The sequence below is a fragment of the Eptatretus burgeri genome, chromosome 8 (assembly GCF_056783735.1).
Source record: "Eptatretus burgeri isolate ZD-2024b chromosome 8, Ebu_testis_v1, whole genome shotgun sequence".
Classification (NCBI taxonomy): domain Eukaryota; kingdom Metazoa; phylum Chordata; class Myxini; order Myxiniformes; family Myxinidae; genus Eptatretus; species Eptatretus burgeri.
Window position 1 is genome coordinate 17,466,185 of NC_140968.1, and position 23,475 is coordinate 17,489,659.

At 38.4% G+C, this 23,475-nt stretch overlaps 1 protein-coding gene and 1 long non-coding RNA gene across 3 annotated transcripts in view; both read right to left on the reverse strand.

The window, feature by feature from the left end:
* The window catches only part of LOC147021206 (uncharacterized), a 777,227-nt gene that overhangs the window by 479,037 nt on the left and 274,715 nt on the right, over window positions 1-23,475 (reverse strand). The gene's annotated exons all lie outside the window — the stretch shown is intronic.
* The window catches only part of LOC147021211 (uncharacterized), a 115,389-nt gene that overhangs the window by 18,375 nt on the left and 73,539 nt on the right, over window positions 1-23,475 (reverse strand). Inside the window, exons 3-6 of one of the 2 annotated variants that reach the window (XM_085893694.1) lie at window positions 10,425-10,473; window positions 9,810-10,004; window positions 9,618-9,684; window positions 7,757-7,907 (exon numbers count right to left, since the gene is read on the reverse strand). In XM_085893694.1, coding sequence (XP_085749820.1) covers window positions 7,860-7,907; window positions 9,618-9,684; window positions 9,810-10,004; window positions 10,425-10,473 — 359 coding nt within the window. In that variant the 3' untranslated portion in view covers window positions 7,757-7,859. Of the gene's footprint in view, window positions 1-7,756; window positions 7,908-9,617; window positions 9,685-9,809; window positions 10,005-10,424; window positions 10,474-18,707; window positions 18,803-23,475 lie in introns of those variants that run through there. The other variant, XM_085893693.1, reaches the window with a different exon arrangement.

A 23,475-nucleotide genomic window follows, 5' to 3' on the forward strand; every position in this document is an offset into this window, starting at 1 on the left:
AACAACAAGGTTGATTTCACAATTGATAATTCATTCAAAGTGATTGGGTTTCTCCTCAAAAAAGATTGAAACGAATGGGATGTTTTATAGTGATATGTAATTCAAATATTCTCAGGCATCAATTCGGTATTAATTCAGTGATTTGATTGATGGTGTTTATAATGATGGAATAAGAACAAATACAATATATTCATTCAGGGCATACTCAACCCCAATTGGTTATAAATTCAATATGGAACCAAAAAAAAAATCTGGTTTATCTTACCATGTCTAGAAAAACCATACACAGAGTAAATTTTAGGATAACTGACCAATATAACTGCATGATTTCGGTTAATGGAGAAATTATATCCATCAGAATTCACCTACGTGAAGTTTTCCAATAAATAAATACGATGGTTATGATGAGGAAACACGAGTTGGGAAAATATAAAAAAAATACAGGGCATCGGATGTTCCTTTCCCCATACTATAAGGGTGAAGGTATCTATCTTGGTCGAGGATACTATAAACCGAAGAGACAAAGGGGTGTCGGACATCAATTTAGAAAAAAAGGAGATGGGATAATTGATACTTCATTGGTATAGGTTCAACTATTCTTAAACATAAAGACCTAATTGGTTCATCTGCTTCTGCTGTGGGAAATGTAGCGGGTGCTATAAAGAGTATAAAAGATGCCCAAAAGGAATCCCATAAATTGCAAGCAATAAAAGAAATTAAGAAAGGCAAAACTCAGTCATCTCCCCAAGAATGGCAGAAAATAATTCAAATACTTGGGTCAGGGTTTCAAAAGTTTTAACATCTTTTTTTCCGAAATAAATACAAGTCTGGAAGCAATTGATAGTATCTATGATTTGGATGATACCATTGTCATCGCAAACTCTACTAAATAAGAAGACCACAAGGGAAATGCTATAACTGGAACAGACTGGAATACAAATGGAACAAAAAGTTTTGAAATAAATAATCAACAAACTTATTTGAATCCAGCCGAAAGTTTCTTGTTGTGTAAATTTACATTCACGAAGACGGCAAATAACACAAACGCTACACTATTGAATTATTTGTTCTGGAAAATGTCTGATAGTGTTCGTTTGTCTATTGGAACACAAGAAGTTGAAGCAGTTAATTATTTCTCTGCTACATCTGAAATGATGAAATTTACACGATATTCATTTAGTGATAGATAGGAAATGTGGCTGTTGAAGGTTTTATTCCTGATATGGCAACTGGAACTAACACAGACCATGGTTATAGTCAAAGAAAAGGGATAGATAATGATGATACAAAAGCGGGAAATAGTTTTACTGTGGCAGTTCCTCTTAAAGGTATCTTTGGATTTTGTGATCATGATAAAGTTCTGTATGGACTTAAAATTAGATTTCAACTGCAAAGGAGTAATGAAAACATTGCTTTTTGTGCTCAGAATAAATTTGTGATTGATTAAATTAGTTGGTATATTAGTGAATATACTCCTAATCTTAAAACAGAAGAGATGTTGAAGAGAAGACAACTCAAAGAAACCACTCAATGTATCATACCTTAAAAGATGTCAACACGTTAAACTGAACCAATCCACTTACATGTGGAATTTGGGTGTTCTGGAAGGAAAGCCACGATACCTGTGATTCATTTTAAAGAAAACAGATGGAGATACAGCTACTGAGAAGAACAATGCATCGAGTGATAATACTAAAGTGAAACAACTTCGTGTTTCTCGAGATGGAACATTTTATCCATGAGATATATTGGAAATTGATTGGGAAAAATATGATTATGCTGAAGCATACACATCTTACCAAAAGGTGTGTGAAAGCAATGGAAACTCGAGGGGGAGCACTCGGCAGAGTGCAAAACCTCCGCCGCCAATACTGCTGGGTCATGTAAGTGAACCTGATATCCTATTCATTGTCGGTCAAAACGGATCAGCCTCTACTGAACCACGATTGAATAAATTAAACTAGATTGACGTGCATGTAGAAATGCCCCCCAAAAAAATCAAAATTTTTTTGAAAAAAAGGTGCAAATTTTTTTTCTCTAACAATTTTTTTTTGGGTTGGAAATCACTTAAAGCATGTAGAAATGCAAAAATAAATTTTCTTTTGACAGGGGTGAAACAAACAGATGGGTGAAAACAGTAACCTCTGCCATCAAAGATGGACGGAGCACCGTCCATCTTCGATGGCGGAGGTTAATAAAGAACCCATTGTGGATATGACCATTTAAAAGCCTGTATACAATCTATGTGATTGACCTGAGTGCTCAAAAGGCAACTATAAAGTCTAATAGAGTGGATACTTCCCTATACCTTGAAAGAGGAGAGAGTGAAGAAGTTCATACATATTGTTTGCTTTTGGAAGAAACAGAATTACAGATTTATAGATAATGGTGTTATGGATTAGTCTCACATAATTTTTGGTAAATAAATGAATTGTAAAGTGCTAAATGGGGTATATGTTAATCAAATTAATCTTAATAAACTATCATCTTGTATTCAAAATCAAAAGCCTTGTATGATTAACATTAATACAATTCAGAGAAAAGGAGCAGTAAGAATTGATGTTTTGTTCACAAGAGAACAGGTGAAAATCTTGAACGAAACTGGCTCACTTAAAATTAAAATGTCAAAACCAATGTTGAAGAAATATTCAATAAGAGAGATGAGTGAAGGATTTATCCCATTTCCAATTCCTTTATTTGCTGGTTTAAGTGTAGCTGGAGTATTGACGGGTGGTAATTCTGCAGCGGTGAAAACTGCCAACGAAAGGAAGGCTCAACTTCAGCCTCAAAAAGACTTAAAAAGACATAACAAAGAGTTGGAGAAAGAAATTAGTGGAAGTGGTGTAATTGTAGATTTTGCTGAAAGACTTGAAAGTCTGCCTGATAAAGTGAGATTGTTAGTTGGAGATATGCTTTCTTCTATTGCACAAGCAGGTGTAAAATTAACTAAAAGGGTTAATGGATTATATCTTTCTAATAAATAAATGAACGTTGATGAGTGGTTTAAAGAATTTGGAAAAAATACATCAAATTTCGACCTAGTCAAATATTGTAAGAAATTAAAAATTGATAATGTGGTTATATGTAAGAGAGATGAGTTAACAAACTTGTCTAAACTTACAAAGAATGTTATTATGAATTTAGAACATAATAATGGAAACGGTTCTCAATGGGTTTGTATTTATAAAAATCAGGTTAAATATTATTTTGATAGTTATGATCTTCCACCACCTGTTTAAGTCATGAAATTCTTACAGAATGGTGTTTATCAACCATTTTAAGTCCAATAATTAAATTCCAAGTGTTGTGGTCAATTATGTTTTAAGTGTTATTTCAACTCAACAAAAAACAAAATTTTTATGTTATTTTTAATCTAATATAAATGACTTATGTTGGAAAAGATGGTTCTACCTTTGGTGTATCCCAAGAACTGGATGTTGATTTATCAAATTATTACACAAAGGCACAGGCTGAAGGACAAAAATATAGTATAGCAAAAATATTAATATGAAAAAATGAAAAAAAAAAAAATGAAAAAAGCCCGACTGAGGTGAATGACTTGGTGAGATTAAGTGATTTATCACAATATATATCCTTAAATAAAACTGCTGTGGATTCTAAAGATACACAAGTGTTGATTTTATCTCCAGGTTATACAGAATTCATAGTTCCAATTAAAATAATATTTTATTCAGAAGGGCATATCGTTTGTATGAGAATACAACATTGGGGATATGATATGAATGATTTTGGGTATAATTAGTCATTTAAAATAAACCTAGAAGACTTGAAAGAATTAAATCAGTTCCGTAAGGAAGAATATTATCCACTTGGTGCCGAGAATAAGTTTTGTGGAAGCATGATTAGCAAACAACAAATAAAATAATTGAATAAGGCTAAAGTCAATAATGGTTTTGCCATAGTTTGTATCATGAAAAAACAAAGAACAGGATTGCATATAGTAAGTAAGGGAGTATAAACCGATTTAACTATGGGAAGATCGGGAGGTATTTCCTGTCATTACATTAATCTATCATATATTTCTGATACATAAATGACAGCAAGAAGGCTTCAAGAGAATTATCATTTCTGTGTCCAAGCACACCTTCAAGAAAAGGGTATTTGGTATTTTAATAAATATGTTCTAAAACATAAGAATGGGGTATTTTCAATAAAATATTGGCTTTATACTGATGTTACTAAACCAACAACTTTGGATTTAACTGAAATGTTAAATAATGAAAGAATTTTATAGTTGAGAAAAAATAAGGCTCTTTTAGAAATTCAGAAGAAATTTTATTGGTTTCCTGTTGTAAAAAAATATTATTTTGGATGCAGGAATATCAAGAAATCCAGATGAATATATGTGTGATATTCTATGGGGTGATAGTGGTTCAGGGATAGTAAGGGATGAGGAAGGAGTTGAAGAAACAAAGGCAAGGGAGGAGGAGAGGGGGAGACAGAGAAGGAGGAGGAGGAGAAGGAGAAGAAGGAGAAGGAGAAGAGAGAAGGAGGAAAGGAATAAGAGAGAATGAATAAATATAAAAATATGGAAACCAGTGAGATTACAAAAAGATTGAAGGGATAACAGAAAATAAATTGATCTCAATGCACTGAGGAGGTAAACAAAGAATTAACAAGTTTAGTAAAAAAAAAATATTTGCGTCAAGAGTTTTAACATCGATTTCAGGGAGAAGATTTTAACGAGAAAGTGAAGAGAAAGAAGGAAAATATTATATTATTGATGATGTTGGAATAATTGACTTTGATTAAAGTTTTACATTTTTTTCTTCAATAAAATGGAAGAGAAAGTGAAGACATTTCCAAGGATTCTTTATGTTTTAAAAATCAAGATTCAAATGTGCATGTTGGAAACTAAAAAGGTTTTTGCACTCTGAAGGAATTTTTCTCATAAATAAATGAGTTATTGTCTCAAATGTAAAATGAAAACCAAGAGTAAAAATATCTTGTATGTTAAAAGTCAAAATAATAGGGTCAGACAAAAACGCATACGTTTGATGTGTGGCTCCAAAAAGACTAAATTCATCTCCAAACACAAACATGGGGGAGATATACAAAAGTTTTTATCAGGAAGTAAATTTACAACAACTGGAATACCAGGGGAATTACATCTACCAGGGTATTCTTTCTGTGGTCCAGGAACAAACTTGAATAAAAGATTAGATGAGGCTGGCAATCCTAAACAGTGGAGCAAACCTATCAATAGGGTTGATGAAATGTGCATGAGGCACAATATTGATTGTGGAAATACCATAATGTTGGAAGAAAAACATGAAGCTGATCGAGAAATGTTGTACAATTTATCTCCGATACAAAATCCAGCCTTGAGAGAAAAAGTTGATAGGTTCATCGTGAAGAAGATGATCAGTGCTAAGTTGAAACTTGAGCTTGGACATTCAAAAACACTTATAGGCCCTAATGATGTCATTAAGATTGAAGAGCAATTAACTGATGAATTACACAAACCAATAATCACAAAGTTTACAAGAAGGAAGTTTTATTCCAAATAAGTTGATTATATGTGGTCCGCTGATTTGATTGAACTCAATAATGATAAGGGGAACAAGTATGCTTTAACCGTTATTGATTTGAGGAGTAGATATGCGTGGGTTGTCCCTTTGAAAAACAAAACAGGTAATACTCTTATGTTACCTTTCAACTGATATTTAATAAAAGCAAGAGAAAACCAAAAAATTGTGGACTGATGAGGGTACAAAGTTCTACAACAGAACATTAATGAATTTTCTTTAAAATAACAGCATTACATTATATAGCACCTTTAATGAAGGAAAAGCAGTTGTTATTGAGCATTTCAATCGCACTTTAAAAGAGAGACAAGTCTGGAGACGGCAATGGATCACGAGCGGTATTTGACAATGTAGATTGTTTCAGAAGTCAAGGACGAGACGATGTGATAATTTTTGACCAAGTTATAAAAATGATCAACATGATATGGTGCGGGTGTAGGTTATTAGCTGCAAAATGTCTAAAACCCGGTTTCGTTCAACAACTTTCAAAATTTGACCTTTGCATAACCTTTAAAGGTCACAAAACAATGTTGTGCACATTAAAATAAGGAAACAGGATACGTGCTATAGCTTATTGGAGTTAATTCGTCGAAGGTCGAAAACCCGGTTCGATTCCCACAACTTTGAAAATTTGACCTTTGTGAACTTTAAAGGTCAAAGGTCAATGATTATGACCTTTGGTGCAAAACTTCTTCTGGAACATTCCAGGAACAATATAACGTCATATAGGCTATATGGCATTTCGCACTCCTCGGATTATCCATACTTTGATGAAATCAGCGTAAAAACAAACTTGAAGGCGGTGCCATGGGCAAGGTGTTCGAGATAGAGCAAAATGATTTGAAGACTTTAGGTGGAGAATGACCTCAAGATTATGCATAAAAAATATTGTCATCCAAGCTCTCAAAGTTTGGGCGGTCGTATGATTTTTATGTCAAAATTCGCAATTTTCTAAATTTGTGACCTTGTGACCTTGACCTTGGAAGGAAAATGAAAAATCGAGCTCCATGAGGCTATGCAGGTGCCATTGGGCTAACCAAATACCAAAACACATGCTAGATTCGACAAACTCCCTCGGAAACGATGGATTTTTATGTCAAAATTCGCAATTTTCTAAGTTCGTGACCTTGTCACATTGGGACGAAAATGAAAAATCGAGCTCCGTGGGGCTATGCAGGTGCCATTGGGCTAACCAAATACCGAAACCCCTGCCAGATTCGACAAACCCCCTCGGAGAAGATGCAAATTGAAATCGGCTACCCCCTAAAAACACATGTTTTTTGGGCGTGGCTCCGCCCATAATGGGCGCAGCATGCCCATTCTCAGGAACACACAACTAGATCATGATATAAACCTCCCACCAAAATTTTATCAGGATCGGATTAAAACCCAGGGACGCTTGGGACGGACAGACAGACAGACACACACCAATAACGAATATAGTGGTCACTTACTGACTCGTGAACCAACTATATAAAAAAATTAACTCAACTCGGTTCTCAACAATGGTTATCTTTAATTCAGGACATTGCAGATAAGTACAACGATGCAATTCATACCTCAACGAAGACCAACCCATCAGAAACATTTACAAAATTAGAATATGAAAAAGATTCATGTCAGAAAGCCCAAGTTCAAAGTTGGTGATATAGTAAGAATATATAGGTGGAAATCTCATTTTGAAAAAGGTTATACAAAGCGGTAGCAAATGAGCTTTTAAAAATCATTGATGTGATAGATACAGTTCCTTGGACTTATAAGGTATATGATTTAAAGGGGGAAGAGATTTTAGGTTCATTTTATTCACAGGAATTACAAAAGTCAAAGATAATAAATTGAAAAAAAATTCAAAAATTGACTCCACCCACACAAGCCACACCCATTCAAGCCCCAAACACATCCATCATCTCCACATGATTAGTGATTAGTTTGTTTGTTCCCCAGACACACAACACATTTATTTAAATAAAAAATTTCTGCACCCTCTTCTTTGTTTCCACCCACACAAGCCACACACACTCAACCCACACCCACACAAAGCCACACCCATTCATCCCACAACTCCCCTTCCCCTCCCCTTATGCACCCCCATCTTTGACCCACCACACCCCTCATCCCACCCCCACCCACACACAGGGAGGGGAGGAAGGGGTGTGGTGGTTCATTGGGGGAGCGCACCAACCCCCCAACCCTAACCCTCCCCCACCCTTTATTCTTTTTTTGTAATTAAGAATTAAATAATTGTAAGCAAAGCATATATAATACTTAAAACATACAATATATTACACATTGAAATATCTACAACAGATTTTATGATACGTTTGAGAGAGAGACTTGAATCATCTGAGTGTTTCTTTCCTGTTAAAACACAGACACAAGTATTAATATACGACACACTTGTGGATACCTAAGGAAATATTAATACTATATGACACACCTAACTCTCATATAATTGATTCAGTCAGAGTAGAGAGATGAATCACTGGTCTACAAAAAAATTTTTTCCTGCATGGACTTTGGAAACTGTTTTTGGCTAATTTTGGGCTGCTGAATCCAAATCTGAGCTCAGATTTGCTCTATTACATCAAGTTTTTGTGCTATCTGTATGCTCCATATTCATGGATTTTTACAAAAGTTGACCATCCAGTCTGGCAATCTTGGTGGGGATAAAACAGCAAAAGCTTGATTATTCCGAGTACCCGTAGCTGTAAACAGCCCCTATGGTAAACAGCCTGCCATGAGCAAAGTGGAGTTATTGTCTGATTCTCTTAAAAGAATCAATGTATATGCATCAGTAGTTTACGTCTATGACGTATTTGTGATTTGCAGCTGTGAAGACTACCTAATCTGCTAAGACTCTACCTAATCTCGCGAGTCGCGAGTATTACTGTATTCCACGATTCTCAGTTGGCGGGCACAGCTGACTCAGTGGGGTTGTTTATACCGATACCTGGTACCTTACACTGTAAGCTGGCTTACACTGTACACTGTAAGCCTTACACTGTAAGCTGTACACCTTACACTGTAAGCTACAGATCTTTGTGGATTATAAACTGTAAGCTGGCTTTGTCTACACCTTCAAAGAGAAGAAAGTGCTGTAACGACCCAGATATCTTCTGCTATATCTGTGGATGCTTCACTTTAGCACCTAAAAGACACAACATCACTACATTCGTCAAGAGAGTGTACCGTGCCTACTTTAAAGTACCGCTTGGATTGTGGAGGATTGTGGAGGAGCTGCTCTTTAGTCTGCGAGCGCTGGGGTGCAGAATGAGCATCAAGGTGCACAACTTGCTTAGTCACCTGAGCGAGTTTCCAGATAACCTTGGAGATGTAAGCGAGGAACAGGGTGAACGTTTCCATCAAGACATTAAAGTGATGGAAGAACGTTATCAAGGTCGTTGGGACTCAAATATGATGGCAGATTACTGCTGGAGTTTGATGAGGGATGTCCCAGATGCTGTACATAAGAGATTGTCCACAAAGAGGTTTATTATGTTGTAATACGATTACACCTGTGCCTTTGGATACTTACGCTTTCAAGTACCGGTACTTATTTTGTTATATTCGCATATTTTTGCATTTATTGCTGCATTCTGAATGTCGTGAAAAGTCACAAAACTCATAAAAATGCTTTGAGCTTGAGTGATGCCTTGTATTTAAGTGATGTACACCATGTTAAGGGGAACTTTTTCTGCCTATATATTTAACTTAGTTTAGTGAAATTTGAAAACTTTTCGTACATTAAAAATATTGAGAAAATGTGTAAAAATATGTGCAAGCAAGCATGGATTATATGTTAATGTATGATTAAATATTGTAATTGAAGTAGGTACCTTTCATTGTAAACATTTTTGCATCTATCGATCTTCTAATGCAACAGTGTTTTTCAACTTCAAGTGTAAAATTGCTGTTTTCTCAAAAATAATGATTTTTCATCGTTCAAAAACCTGATGTGATAGGCAAAAACTAATGACAGATTTGGATTCAGCACCCAAAAATTAGCTGGAATCCATTGAAAAACCCCATGCAAGAGAAATCGTGTTGACCAGTGAATTAATTAATTACCTGGGGTAACCTCTGATGACTGTTTGGACCAAGCGTCAACATATCTGCGCTTTCTTTGTGATTGACACTGTAAAAACAGGAAACAGGCAGTCTCATTTAGCATACTTGTATTTGATTATGTGTAAATACCTTGCCAATGAATCTTCAAGGAACATTGAAATTTACATTATTGTATTTTTTTATGTGAAATACCTTGACGTTGAAACATTTGGTATATTCTCTGGTGTCGAAGGTCTCATAGGCAAGTTAGTCATGCATAAAATGAGGTCATTGTGAAATGCCTGACAAACGAACTGGATTTCTGCCAGGATATCATTCAGAGATTTCCATTGTTCAAAAAGATCATTTGCATGCCAATTCATCTGGTGTATGATTGAGTTTGAAATGCTGTTAAAAAAAGGAATAAATAAATAAATTAGTCATATACAATCAAATTGAAAACCAATTACTGCACCATCCTTCCAAGAGGAAGAAAAACTTTTCTCACACTCACTCACACACACACACACACACACACACACACACACACACACACACACACACACACACACACACACACACACACACACACACACACACACACACGTGGATATTTTGAGATCGAGTAGGTCTCCGTGCCATCTCCTGAAACCCACTCATGTGTGGAGATAGCAGCCAACAGCAGTAACTCGTACATAAATCACAGTCTCTCTCACACTATTATATATTTATATATATATATATATATATATATATATATATATATATATATATATATATATATATATATATATATATATATATATATATATATTGAATGAAACTTACCAATATTGTGATGGGTCATATTCTTCATCGGATGAAAGATTGTCCATATCTAGGTCATGAAACAAATTCTCGTTCATTTACCATTGTGTCAAAATGAGAGAAACGAGAAACTGTCAAAAAAGCATACATTTAAAAACTCAAGGAAATACCTCACTTATAAACCATGTTTGAGGAAGTTAGTTGGATATTTGCCCAGGCTTGTCCATTGTTCAAGTTTCCTGTTTTTCAGCTGCACTCAAACATCTTACAGAATGTGACACGCCCATTAAAATGTAATTTTTTTTATAACAATGTAATGTGGATATTTTACAACAGTTTAAGGTATAAGTATGAATAAAAAATGGGGTTGGGGGTTTTAACAGGCCACAGCTGCATTATTTTAAATTGATGAATGAATCAAGTTATTCCTGAAAATAAAATACTCTTATTATGACGACACAATTTGATTAAAGAAATGATCACATGAAAGGGGGCGAAGCCCAGCCCCCGGCAGGGGAAGGGTAGTATCAAAGGGGAGTGCTATGGCGAAGTAATGTCTGCCAGTTTGAAAGGGAGAAATATGAGTGAGCATAAGCGAGCGAATATTGCGACTTTGAGAAATGGCAGACATGACTGTGTCAAAGCCTCCCTTTTGATACTACTTTAGGCTCTTACTGGTTTCATTGGAGGGGACTATCAGTTTTCTGTCTATCCATCACAACTGTGGTTTTTCAGACTTTTTTCCCCCATACACTTTCGCATATTCAATTGAAACCTGGTGCATGGCTTTATTATGACAAGCTACGTAACCAGTTCGAGTTTCAGGGCATTTCATCAATTTTCACAGAGTTATGCCCTTTTTGGACTGAGAAAATATCACATCAGTTGGGGACATGTATTGCAAAGCATATCTTGCTTTTGTTGCAATGGTGTTTGTTCCATAAGAAGGTTGTGAAAAGAGGTATCTTGACCTGTACATGGATATCAGGTGGGTCTTCTTTTGGTTGATGTTGATGAACCAGTCTTTTCCCAGTTACTAACATTCTCAAGGTCCCGATTCAGATTGACACTGGCTTGAAGGCAGAGTGAAGCAGGCAGGCAAGCAAGAATAAATTCTGTTTTGGGTTGAGAATCAACATAAATGGCTAGCCGAGATGAAAAGTTGTCGGGCACACCATTTATGTAAAGCAGAGACATAGAAGGCCCAAACATCGACCTGGGCAGCACCTGCATTAATGATATGGGCTGCAAAAGATTGACCCTTATGCCACAAAAATTTGGCGATCTGTGAGAATTCTGAGATTGTTGCACGAAGATGCCCAGGAATAACATGTGACTGCAGCTTGTGAATGAGATCCTTGTGCCAAACTATCAAAAGCCTTGGAGATGTCAAGGGTGACAAGTCTGGCCACACCACACTGGTCTAGAGAGTGTTTCAAGTGCTCAGTTATGAAGGAAAGAACATCACCAGTAGATCAGAAATGATGGAATCCATTCTGAGCATCAGTTCGGAGATTGTGGTCTTCCAGGAAAGTGATTACCTGCTCGTTGACAAGGCATTCAAATACTTTGCTCCTTATGGGAAAAAGGCCGATCAGCCAACATTAGGATGAATCAGATTTCTCCCCAGAGCATTTAAAGCAGGTACAACTGAAGCAAACTTCCAGAAAGATGAGAAAACCGACTTTGATAGGCATATGTTCAACAGGTTTGAGAGAACAGGGTACAATTCTGGCAAGCACATCTTCAGCACAATTGCAGGGATACGATCTGGTCCTGTAGTTTTTGAAATGTCCAGCAAATTAGATGATTTTCCCAACTTTCTAAGGAGTGATAATAAGTGTACATGTTTATGTTCACACAGGTGGCACAACTCAGTCATGATTGATTTTGGTTATCAAGTGTTGAGTTTGCAGGAAAACTATGTATCACTGGAGTTTGCATTGCCCAGTGAAATACGATGCAAAACCACCTCTTGGTTTCCCCAATTGCCCTTTTGTGTGATCTTTGTGGAATCGTTTTTGGAACAACAGACATGTTCAGGAAAGGACAATTTATCTTTGGCACGTGTTCAAGAAAGGCTAACGTACGCTTGTGTTGAGGAAAGTGTTCAAGAATTGTATTTTTAGCTCGCCTATTCAAAGAACAGAGAGCTATAGCGATACACCCGGCGTGAGCGTCAGCGTCAGCGTGAAAATGGTAAGTTTTTGGTGCAAATTATTTCGAACCTTGCCATTCATTAATATGTGTACTAGGATGCTGATATTTGGCAGGGAGGTTCCTTTGGGGTATATTATTGATGTAGTGAAGTTGAAATAAAAAAATAATTTCAAATGTTTTCAATTTGTGACCTGTTTTGAACTTAACTTTTTTGTACACATCAACGTTAAAGTTTTTTCCTTTCTAATGTTTTTATCTCCCACACTTTTTTAACTGATTACAATATACAAATACATATATTGCTTTAAAATTATTTGGATCAGACTTTACTGCAATGCTTTATAAAAAAATATTATTAGACTAGTCTTTCAAAAACGATACATGTATAAACAGGTGAGCATTGGGTGGCTTTGACACCAACTCTGGTTATATTCTGCATCCCCCTCACCCCATCCTAACCCTAACCCTAAAAGAGAAGGTGGATGGAGGTTATGTTTTCACCCATGTTTATCTGTCTCTCTCTCTGTCTGAGCAGAATGTCTCAGAAAATTACAAACGGATTCAGACGAAACTTAGATGACAGGCTTGGTGCACAAAAAGGACAAATTGCTGAGATTTTGGTGAAGATCCAGATCTGCATTCGAGAATTTCTGAAGTGATTCTTCACAATTGAGAGATGGGGACAAAAACAATCCATAGCACGATATTTCAAAAGGTTGTGGAAGAGGTGACAAGAATAAGTCGATTATATATATATATATATATATATATATATATATATAAATATATATATATATATATATATATATATATATATATATATATATATATATATATATATATATATATATATATATATATATATATATATATATATATATATATATATAAATATATATATATATATATATATATATATATATATTTATATAAATAGATATATAAATATAAATATATATATATAAATATATATATATATATATATATATATATATATATATATATATATATATATATATATATATATATATATATATATATATATATATATATATATATATATATATATATATATATATATATATATATATATATATATATATATATATATATATATATATATATATATATATATATATATATATATATATATATATATATATATATATATATATATATATATACCTGGTGTTGGCGCAGTGGTTAGGGCAGCGGCTTGGGATCCAAAAGGTGCTGAGTTCAAGCACCGTTGAACCACTGAATTAATACACCAGGGGGTTGACTCAACCTGTCATCCTTCCGAGGTCGGCGAAATGAGTACCAGTGTACTGAGCTGGTGTATACCCCGGTTAAATAGGTGTACCATATCCCTGTGTCGTAAGAGGCAACCAGGGTTGCGTCAGGAAGGGCATCCGGCGTAAAACATGTGCCAAATCACTATGCGGATCATACGGATGATATGCTGTGGCGACCCCTAATGGGAGCAGCCGATAGAAGATATATATATATATATATATATATATATATATATATATATATATGTATATATATATATATATATATATATATATATATATATATATATATATATATATATATATATATATATATATATATATATATATATATATATATATATATATATATATATATATATATATATATATATATATATATATATATATATATATATATATATATATATATATATATATATATATATATATATATATATATATATATATATATATATATATATATATATATATATATATATATATATATATATATATATATATATATATATATATATATATATATATATATATATATATATATATATATATATATATATATATATATATATATATATATATATATATATATATATATATATATATATATATATATATATATATATATATATATATATAAATATATATATATATATATATATATATATATATATATATATATATAGATATATATATATATATATATATATATATATATATATATATATATATATATATATATATATATATATATATATATATATAGATATAGATATATATAAATATATATATATATATAGATATATATAAATATATATATATATATAAATATATATATATATATATATATATATATATATATATATATATATATATATTGTTACGAATTCTGGCCCGCCAGGCGTGCGAGCGATTGCGTAACTCCAATCGCAACCGCGTCGCCTACCGGACGGACAATTCAGTCGTGACCCTCCTGGAACTACCGCCAGGAGACAGTCACGGGTGGGGGTTTAACCTCACCACGATCAAGCCAATTGCCCACCCATGCAGGATAGGGTTGCTCGCCAAATTCGACCGACCTAAGTACCTGCGCGAGTCGTCGACCAGGCGATCGTACCTCGTCCAAAGTCGGCCTAGGACACGAACCGCTTAAGCGGTCCGTTACGTGCTACAGTGATAACCGAGCGGTGTTATCGCCGACCTCGACGGATCAGATTCTCTTCTTTACCCGGGTGTTCAAAACCCACTACTAATTTATTCCGCGATTCAAGAAGGCACTTTCAAAAGGGGAAAAAGACGACCAACGGGATACATTTTACACAAGGACATTTATTATTACACACACAACACAAGTAAGGCAGTCATGCAATTTACAAGCAACAAATAGAAAGTACTACTACCGACTATGATTATTATTTACAAGCACAGTCACTTACACAGTTCTACTTATAGGGACACGGTGCCACAGCAGTCATACAGAAGCAAAGAAAAACCCTCTCATAGGCAAGGGGGTAGACGGGGTTCGTAAACCTTTATGGTCGTGGGCCGTGGATGACCGAAAAGGCCCGCGACACCGAAGGATCTTACGCCGTGGATGACCGAAAAGGCCCGCGACACCGAAGGATCTTACCCGTGCCCTCGTGGCGCGACGGTGGGCAGGTCGCGACATCGACTCCCCATGGCCTTGCGTAGCCGCGCCCGTCCTCAGGCCCCTGGCGTGGTCAGCGAGCTCTCTCCGGCGTTGCTGCTGGTGCTTTCACGACCCACAGCCAAGCAAGAAAGGACTGAAGGGCAGAAGGGGCATCAGGACTAGAGGGAGAGTGACGTCAACGACCCAGACAGAGAGGGGAGAGAGAGAGAGAGAGAGAGAGAGAGAGAGAGAGAGAGAGAGAGAGAGAGAGAGAGAGAGAGAGAGAGAGAGAGAGAGAGAGAGAGAGAGAGAGAGAGAGAGAGAGAGAGAGAGAGAGAGAGAGAGAGAGAGAGAGAGAGAGAGAGAGAGAGAGAGAGAGAGAGCTCGACCCTGGCCACCAAGAGAGAGAGAGCTCGAGCTCGACCCTGGCCACCAAGGGAGAGAATGACGTAGACGATCCAGACAGAGAGCGAGCGAGCTCGACCCTGGCCACCAAGAGAGAGGGGCATTCGACCCCGACAGAGAGAGCTGATGATGTCGACGACCCAGACCAAGAGAGCTCATGGACCAGAGAGAGAATGACGTCGACGACCCAGACAGAGAGCTCATGTACCAGAGAGAGAACGACGTCGACGTCCCAGACAGAGAGCTCATGGACCAGAGAGAGAATGACGTCGACGACCCAGACCAAGAGAGTGAGCCTCGCGCGCGATCCGCCTCATATAGCGCGGGGCTCCGCCCTTCGCTCCTCCCCGTTTTCGGCTCCACCTCCCTTCGAGAAGGTTCCCAAAAAGGGGCGTTCCCTCACCCCGACCGCCTCACGCTGCCCATCCACCAATCGGCGGCGAGCTGCCCTCCCCCTTTCCTTCATCACACTCCTCGGAGAAAACTAGGCGGGAAAAAATCCACGCGCCCAAAAGGGAAATCTTTTGGTTCCCTTTTTCGTTCGACGGTTTTCAACGCGGCTTGTTGCTTGCGTGGAGGTTTGTTCAAAATAACAATAGCAAAAGAAAAACGGCTATCTCAAAGAGTCGCAGCCCGATGAATCACACGAATTCCCTTTAAACAACGGTGGGGAACTATCTGCACATAAACTTGGCGTCATAACTGATCTAAGGACCCTTTCTGGTGTATTGCGAATTTCCACAGCCATAACACTACCCCCTCCCTTTTTTACAGACTCGTCCCGAGTCATCGAATTTTCGTGTGCCATCATGTGCAAGTTCTTCCCTGGTACGATTTACCTTTGGATCCCTGAGTGCGACATTCAGTGTATTCGTGTCCCCAAAATAAATAACCTAAGGGCTGAGTAACTAACTAAACAAACGCACTCATACAGACGACTTCAATAAATTGCCGGCGCAAAGACAAACATGCCGGGGGCGCAAAACACATTTACAATTACAACTTATCCTTAACCTTACAATTGTTCACAATACCATGGTCCATGATCGATGGACTCTACAAGAAAAAGACAGCAGGGAGCCAGGCTGCTCACATGCAGTCTCTGGCTCATGCAACAATGGAGGGGGCCAGGCTGCTTAAATGCAGTCCAAGGCCTCCCCTTTTGAAATTAACGCAGCGAACACAACAGCGCACGAGCTGCGCAAACGCAGTCTCCGTGTTGGCTTAAGCAACACAAGCAATGAACGATGTGTGAAGCTGTTGAACAGCTCCCAAGATGAGAGCAGCCATTTTAATAGGATTACCTTTTCTTAAATTGAATGTAGCATTTAATTGAGGAAGCCAAAGCATTTAAAATGCTCTCAGTACGCTACAGTTTTTGACTGTTGGTAGTCAAAGCAAGTAGGCTATCTCTCTCTCTCTCTCTTTGTCGTGCAGCTGAACATCTGGCTTTCTTGTTGGCCCTTGTAACAACATTCTTTGAGCCTTGAGCTCGGAGAAGCCCGATCATAAATCAGCACTGTTTTGGTATAGTTCAAAAGGGAACATCTTGCAGTAGAATGAGAAGATAATATATATTGTGATAAAGATCTGCCTGACCAATAACAGATCTTCTTGCTAGTGAAAAGATCAATGCTTTGTCAGGCCAGGAGAGAATATTTTCTGGGGTGTTGTTACTTTCAAAGAATACGATATCTAAGAAAGAAACTATAAATCTGATGGAAGTTGGGGAACTCATGAAAACTGATGAGCAGGAAAAAGTATATAAAAAGTAAACCAAACTGCTTGCGGGGGCCAGAGTTTGACTGAGCTGGGATACTGTAGGTTGTCTCTGTCTCACTTTGTCATGTACTCTTTTGATGTGAATTAAAAGGCTCTTCTCTACCATGATCAGTGTGGACATTGCTAGATTTCAATCAGCGGTGGAACATGATCTCGACATTTTGGCGTAGTGCGGCAGGATAAGACAGACCAGGGGGAGGGGGAACTGCTGCCTTGGTGAGACAAAAGAGGACAGAAGCCGGTCGGCTTAAAGATAAGGTAAGAACTGCCTCTTTTCTCGCACCGGGGCATGCAACTTTGCTGCCTCTTTGTCATCTGTCCTTATCTTAAAAGAACGGAAAAAGAGGGAGCTTTTATGCACATCAAAAGAGGGGTACCCCGGGGGTTTAATTGTCCGCAGGAGGGGTTGAAGATGACGCTCGCAGGCTCATCTAAGAAATCCCTGGAGGACAGTGTCTAAAGGGGAGATTGCAAGGTACAAACCCTGGGAGGGTAACCTGAGAAATCTCCAAGAGACAAAGTATTTCTGTGGGAGATTGAGGACGTGGAAGGTGCGCAAGGGAGTGTGAGGGTTTGTGGAAAGGTGTGAAAGACACCCAACCCAACCCGAGACCACCCCAGGCAAAACACTGACCAGTCCAAGAATACTCTAGAAATGATCAAGGGAAAGTGGGAAAATAAAGATGTAACGGAAATTATGGACCTAGGTCATGTGATCAATTAGAATCATGGTATGAATGAATATATAAAAGTACCCATATGCATTCCTAGAATAAGATTCGTTAAGATATGCATATGTGAATAAGCCCGAACCAAACTTGAAGCTTGTAAGATGTGTAAGGAAGAAGCATGACAAATAAATCATGTTGGAAAAACAAAAAAGAAAAGTTGTAAGTGTTAAGGTTAAAAGAATAAGTTGAGAAAACACCTTGCCCCACCCGTGCAACTGCAGTGCACAGAGCGGGCAATCAAGAGAGAATACCAGGTAACCCATCTGAGGGTTTCCTTAATCCGTCGAGGTTGTGTCCAAACCTGGAAAGTACGAGGTCGCTGGCCACGACTTTTGCCTTCCCGGTGAGGAGGTGGCCGAAAAACGCAGGCGGAAGGGAAGGTTACAGTGCAGCAATCTAAAAATCAGGAAAACATCCATTAAAAGAACAGGAATTGAGATTAGTTCTGATGTGATAATATTTGGAAATTTAAAGCGAGGTGCTGAAAGAACAGCAGACGAAGCCAAGCTGCTCGTGAAAATGATGTGTGGAAATGAAAGGTGGGAGGGAATGATTCCCCACAGAGGGAAGGATGCCCCATTGTGAAGTGGAGGAATGTGTGCGCCTTGCCTGAAGGGTAAGGGTGGGGGTCGTGTTCCTCTTTGAGAGTTTTTAACGACTCAAAAACGAGTCAATGGGAAAATTTGTGGCAGATGTGCCGAATAGAGCCTTGATTGTGATCTCCAAGTCCAGGAGTCCATACAACACGAATTAAATTGAGAATTATTTAATTGCGGTTGGAAATAAATTAAAGGTAATTTTATATAGAGTCAAGTAGTTCTGAAATGTGTCTAAATTAATTTGTATACGTTTTAATGTGTGGGTCGAAGGTATGTACGCAGTTTGTTGTGGATGTGGAGATGGAGAGAGACGCGGGACCAAGGTGCGAAGGAAGGAGGGGAAGGATAAAAGGTGGGGGCGAGCTGTGTCGAAGTGCACATGCTGTGCCCAGAGGCATGCTGTGTCTTCACTCGTCAATGAATGAAACAATGACATCCAAGAACCAGGACAAAGACATTAGGCAAGCTGCAGAAATGCTTTTTGGGGGAGATGACTAGTGGTCTTTGATCACGTGGCCATTGTGGAACTTGTCACGGAGCATGAATCCTCTGCTGGCGCGATCAAGGATTTTTTTTTGTATGAAAGCGGACAGAAGAGCATGTTTGTTGTCCTTATATGAGCCTCCATCTGTCAGGATAAATTATTTGGATTAAAATTGAACATAAAAGCGGGTTATCGTGCTTAATGTGTTGGTGCCCTGCTGTGAAGTGCGGGCTGTGCGCGATTTTTGCTTGGGAGAGTCGAGCTGCGTGAAATTTGCCTGAATACGGGGAGAGGCTTTGGAAAAGAAATATCGTTTTTTTTAACCAAGTGAGGCACGGACAATTATCAACATGGTTGGTTGCATCATCATTGTGAGGAGCTCGGTTTTACAATCAATCGTCGTAGGCATCTGTGGTTGAATGTATGAAGTAAGCCGTGTGTGAAGCCCTCGAAGGAGTGAGGGCTATACGGGGTGTGGGAGATGGAGCACGAAGCACGAGTGTGGTCAACATCTGGGTCGCATGGAAATCGGCCATGCCGAGAGTGCTGTGTAAATTTTCGAAGTTCATCCTGGCCTTGTAAGTTTGCAAGTACACATGTGCAAATGGACAAGACCATTGTGTGCTGGAATCTCGCCGACCTGGGAGGAATGACAGGCTGAGTCAACCGCAGGAACCAGGGATACTGAGAGTCAGGAGTCGCCAAGAGCCACAAACAATAGACAGTGTGCTCTGACGGTTTGAAAGAAGAAATGCGAATCGTGCAAGTGAGGTGCAGAGTTGTGTGTCGGGATTTACTTTAGGCTCATGTAAAAGATAATTGAGAATTTGGCAGATTTTAAAAACAATTACCATGACATGTTTGAATGAAGAATGAGTTAAAATCGCAACTGTGGCTGTGGGTATAATTACACACGTAACTCAGCCGGGAACAGAGGAAAATATTTTATTTTATTTTATTTTGGGCAGCACCAAATGCTTTGCAGAAGTGTGGTCCAAATGGATGGATGGATGATATCTGATTATGCAGTGTTGGTTGACTCACTGCTGGAGTAAAATGTGGTAATCGAAAGATGTCCGATACTGGACATAACTGTCAGGGTATGTAGTGTACACTGAGAATAACATCTTGGAAAGTGATACTGTGCTAATTGCGGTATGCAATCTAGCCGAGGGTGAAAGCATATTCCTGATATGTGTATACTGTACAGATGGCACAATGTAGGAGTACTGTGGAAATTAGAGGATATTTAATGTCGCAAAGTGTGCTAGTCAAGAATAGTTAAATCGATAGTAATATATTGAGCACATAATGAAGCAAAAAAACTAAAAACAACGACATCCTCCCTGGCTACCTTCCACCATCGGCCTCTCCGATGAGCATACGTGCCGAGCGCCTGTGGGGGAGTTCCATTGGCAATCAACACTACCTAACTACCTGGTGCTTGCAACGGTATCGAGTTGCAGGTTCAAGTACCATCGAGCCGGATTGTCAAGGATTGCACGAGGCAGGAAGGTCCAAGGAAGCTTCTCATCTCCAGCTCACCTTCCCTCTGAGGGGGGAGTATCAATAAAGACCCAACGGGGTCCCTTTTTGGGGGGGGGTGTGTCTGGTGGGAGCCAGTCCTTAAGCAGCACCTGTATGGGTGCTTGTGTATAAATTTCCATTTATTTTATATTCTAATGACTCTGCCCTTATGTGCTCCTTATGGGCTTCATGATGGTGCCCAGGGAGCCACTGGGTTGTCTGGACCGCCTGGAGAACTGGGAGGCAGTGGAACTGTTGGTGGTTCAGGTCCTATCGGACCTCCAGGCCGAAGTGGTCATGATGGCATGATTGGCCCTCAGAGCAATGCTGGAGACAGGGGTCTGCAAGGGGAGTCTGCAACACCAGGACGCCAAGGGGCGATTGGGATAATTGCACCATCAGGATCGTCTGTATCAGTGGGTGAGCAAGTGGTGGGTGAAGGTGAGCACATGCATCTGTGGTGAAGGTAGTGGTGTGAACCCATGGGTCGGTTCGGGCAGGCAGAATTCACATCTTTGTTTACGTTGAGATCTGAATTTGTTGTCTTCTGACGTCAGCATTGGTTGGTATTTTAAAAACGCGTTTTTCATATCATAGCAGCCACCGTACCTGGGAAGGCTCTCTATGCATTGTATTGTCATAATGGTAGACCGTGGGGCTATGTACGCTCTCTGATGACGACCAACTTATGAATGGGAAAGAAGGGTGCGGACGGTGGAACTAACTCTACTGCTCCCTCTAGCGGTCGTGCTTGCTGCTGATACCCAGCCCCCACAACAAAGTGGTGACCCAAAAGGTTTTGCTCGTTTTGGCTCATAAAAATGAGCTGCATGAACAAAAGGGGGATGATGTAGAAGGAGGTGCTGAGAATATGGTACATTCACGAACTTGCAGAGGTGGGAGAAAATCGAAAATTTGTAAAATTGAAAGATTTGGAAGCAGCTATGTATTATCAAATGTTTGTGGTGTGTGCTGCCTTTGGGCTGTTGGTTGCATCACTGGTTGGAGCATGACTGTGCTGCTGATGCGGTGTCCCTATTACCAGTGTACTGATGTTCATTTTTCTTGCCAGTCTTAAAGGAGTGACAGGCTGAGTTAGCCCTCTGGGGTTCGTTTAGTGGTAAATGAAAGTTGAGCTCAGGGCTCTGGGATCCCGGTCACCACTGTAAGTGCAAGGCCAAACATATATAATTGTTGGTAAAATGTCTGTAAAATATATGGACATGTATAAATGAATATTAATTCTTGTGCTGCTTATAAATATTGTGAAAGAGTTTGATAACAGGGTGTTCGAATGGAGGAATGTCCTAAAGATGCAGTGGACTGGACTTTTCAGGTATTATTGGTTATCCAAGGAGCTGTCAAGAAAAGGTAAGCCAATCATGGAATCACGCATCTCATTGCAAAAGGATACAGGAAATCGAAAAGAGAAAGAAATGTTACTGGAGGTTTATGACAGATGTGGCAGTGTTTGATTAGCATGTGTATAATCGTGATGATATGGACAATAACAGATAGTGAGGACATTTTGGGAATGTCATAGAGATCAGAATGTTTGGTAGGTCAATGGTAGGGGAAACAAGGAATGGGTTGTGACAGGGTGCACAGGGAAGAAAAAAAAAAGGTAAACATTGGGATCGATTGCATTCGGAAGGCGTATATGGGAAAACATTTATCGGGCCCTGATATACAATTATGCATCTCGTGTGCCACGGGATGAAGGGGACAAAGGCATTGTACGCCTGGAACAAGGCATATTGTTACATGAAGGGATAACTGGGACAAGGATAGAGATAAGGATACGAATAAATAATCTTGCAGAATCCCAGAAATCATTAAATGGTATATTTCTGTGACCTAGCGGAACACCTAAGGAAGGTAACTGCAGAGTACCATGACTTTTTTAAGGAAGAAGGGTTCAGATCATGGGTAATGGAAGTGTTTGGTGAAGGGGGAACATGGATATTCCACATATTGATCGTTGGCCTTATGATATTCAGTGTTATTTTCATCATGGCAGAAAAGTAATGGTGTGTGTGTGTGTGTGTGTGTGTGTGTGTGTGTGTGTGTGTGTGTGTGTGTGTGTGTGTGTGTGTGTGCGTGTGTGAGAAAATTTACCACAGTGACACAATGGTGGTGCATGAAGTTCCCCTGGACCAACCATCTCTGAAAACCCAGAAAACCCAGAAAATGAAGAACCTAGTTTAAAATTCAGTCGAGACACCGTGATGGTGGTATTATTTTTTGGGAAATATGAAAGTACAGACACTAGTGCTTTCGGGAGTAAACACTCTGCTCAAACTCACATTGGATGAGTGTCTCGAATTGCTTGTACCAATGAACCGGATGGAAAGAAATATTATCTAAACATTGCCTTGTTGGAAAATATTGGGATTTTCTTTAAAATTTTCTTTGACTCTGGCTTGTTGTTCATAAAGAACACGATAAATTGCAATATA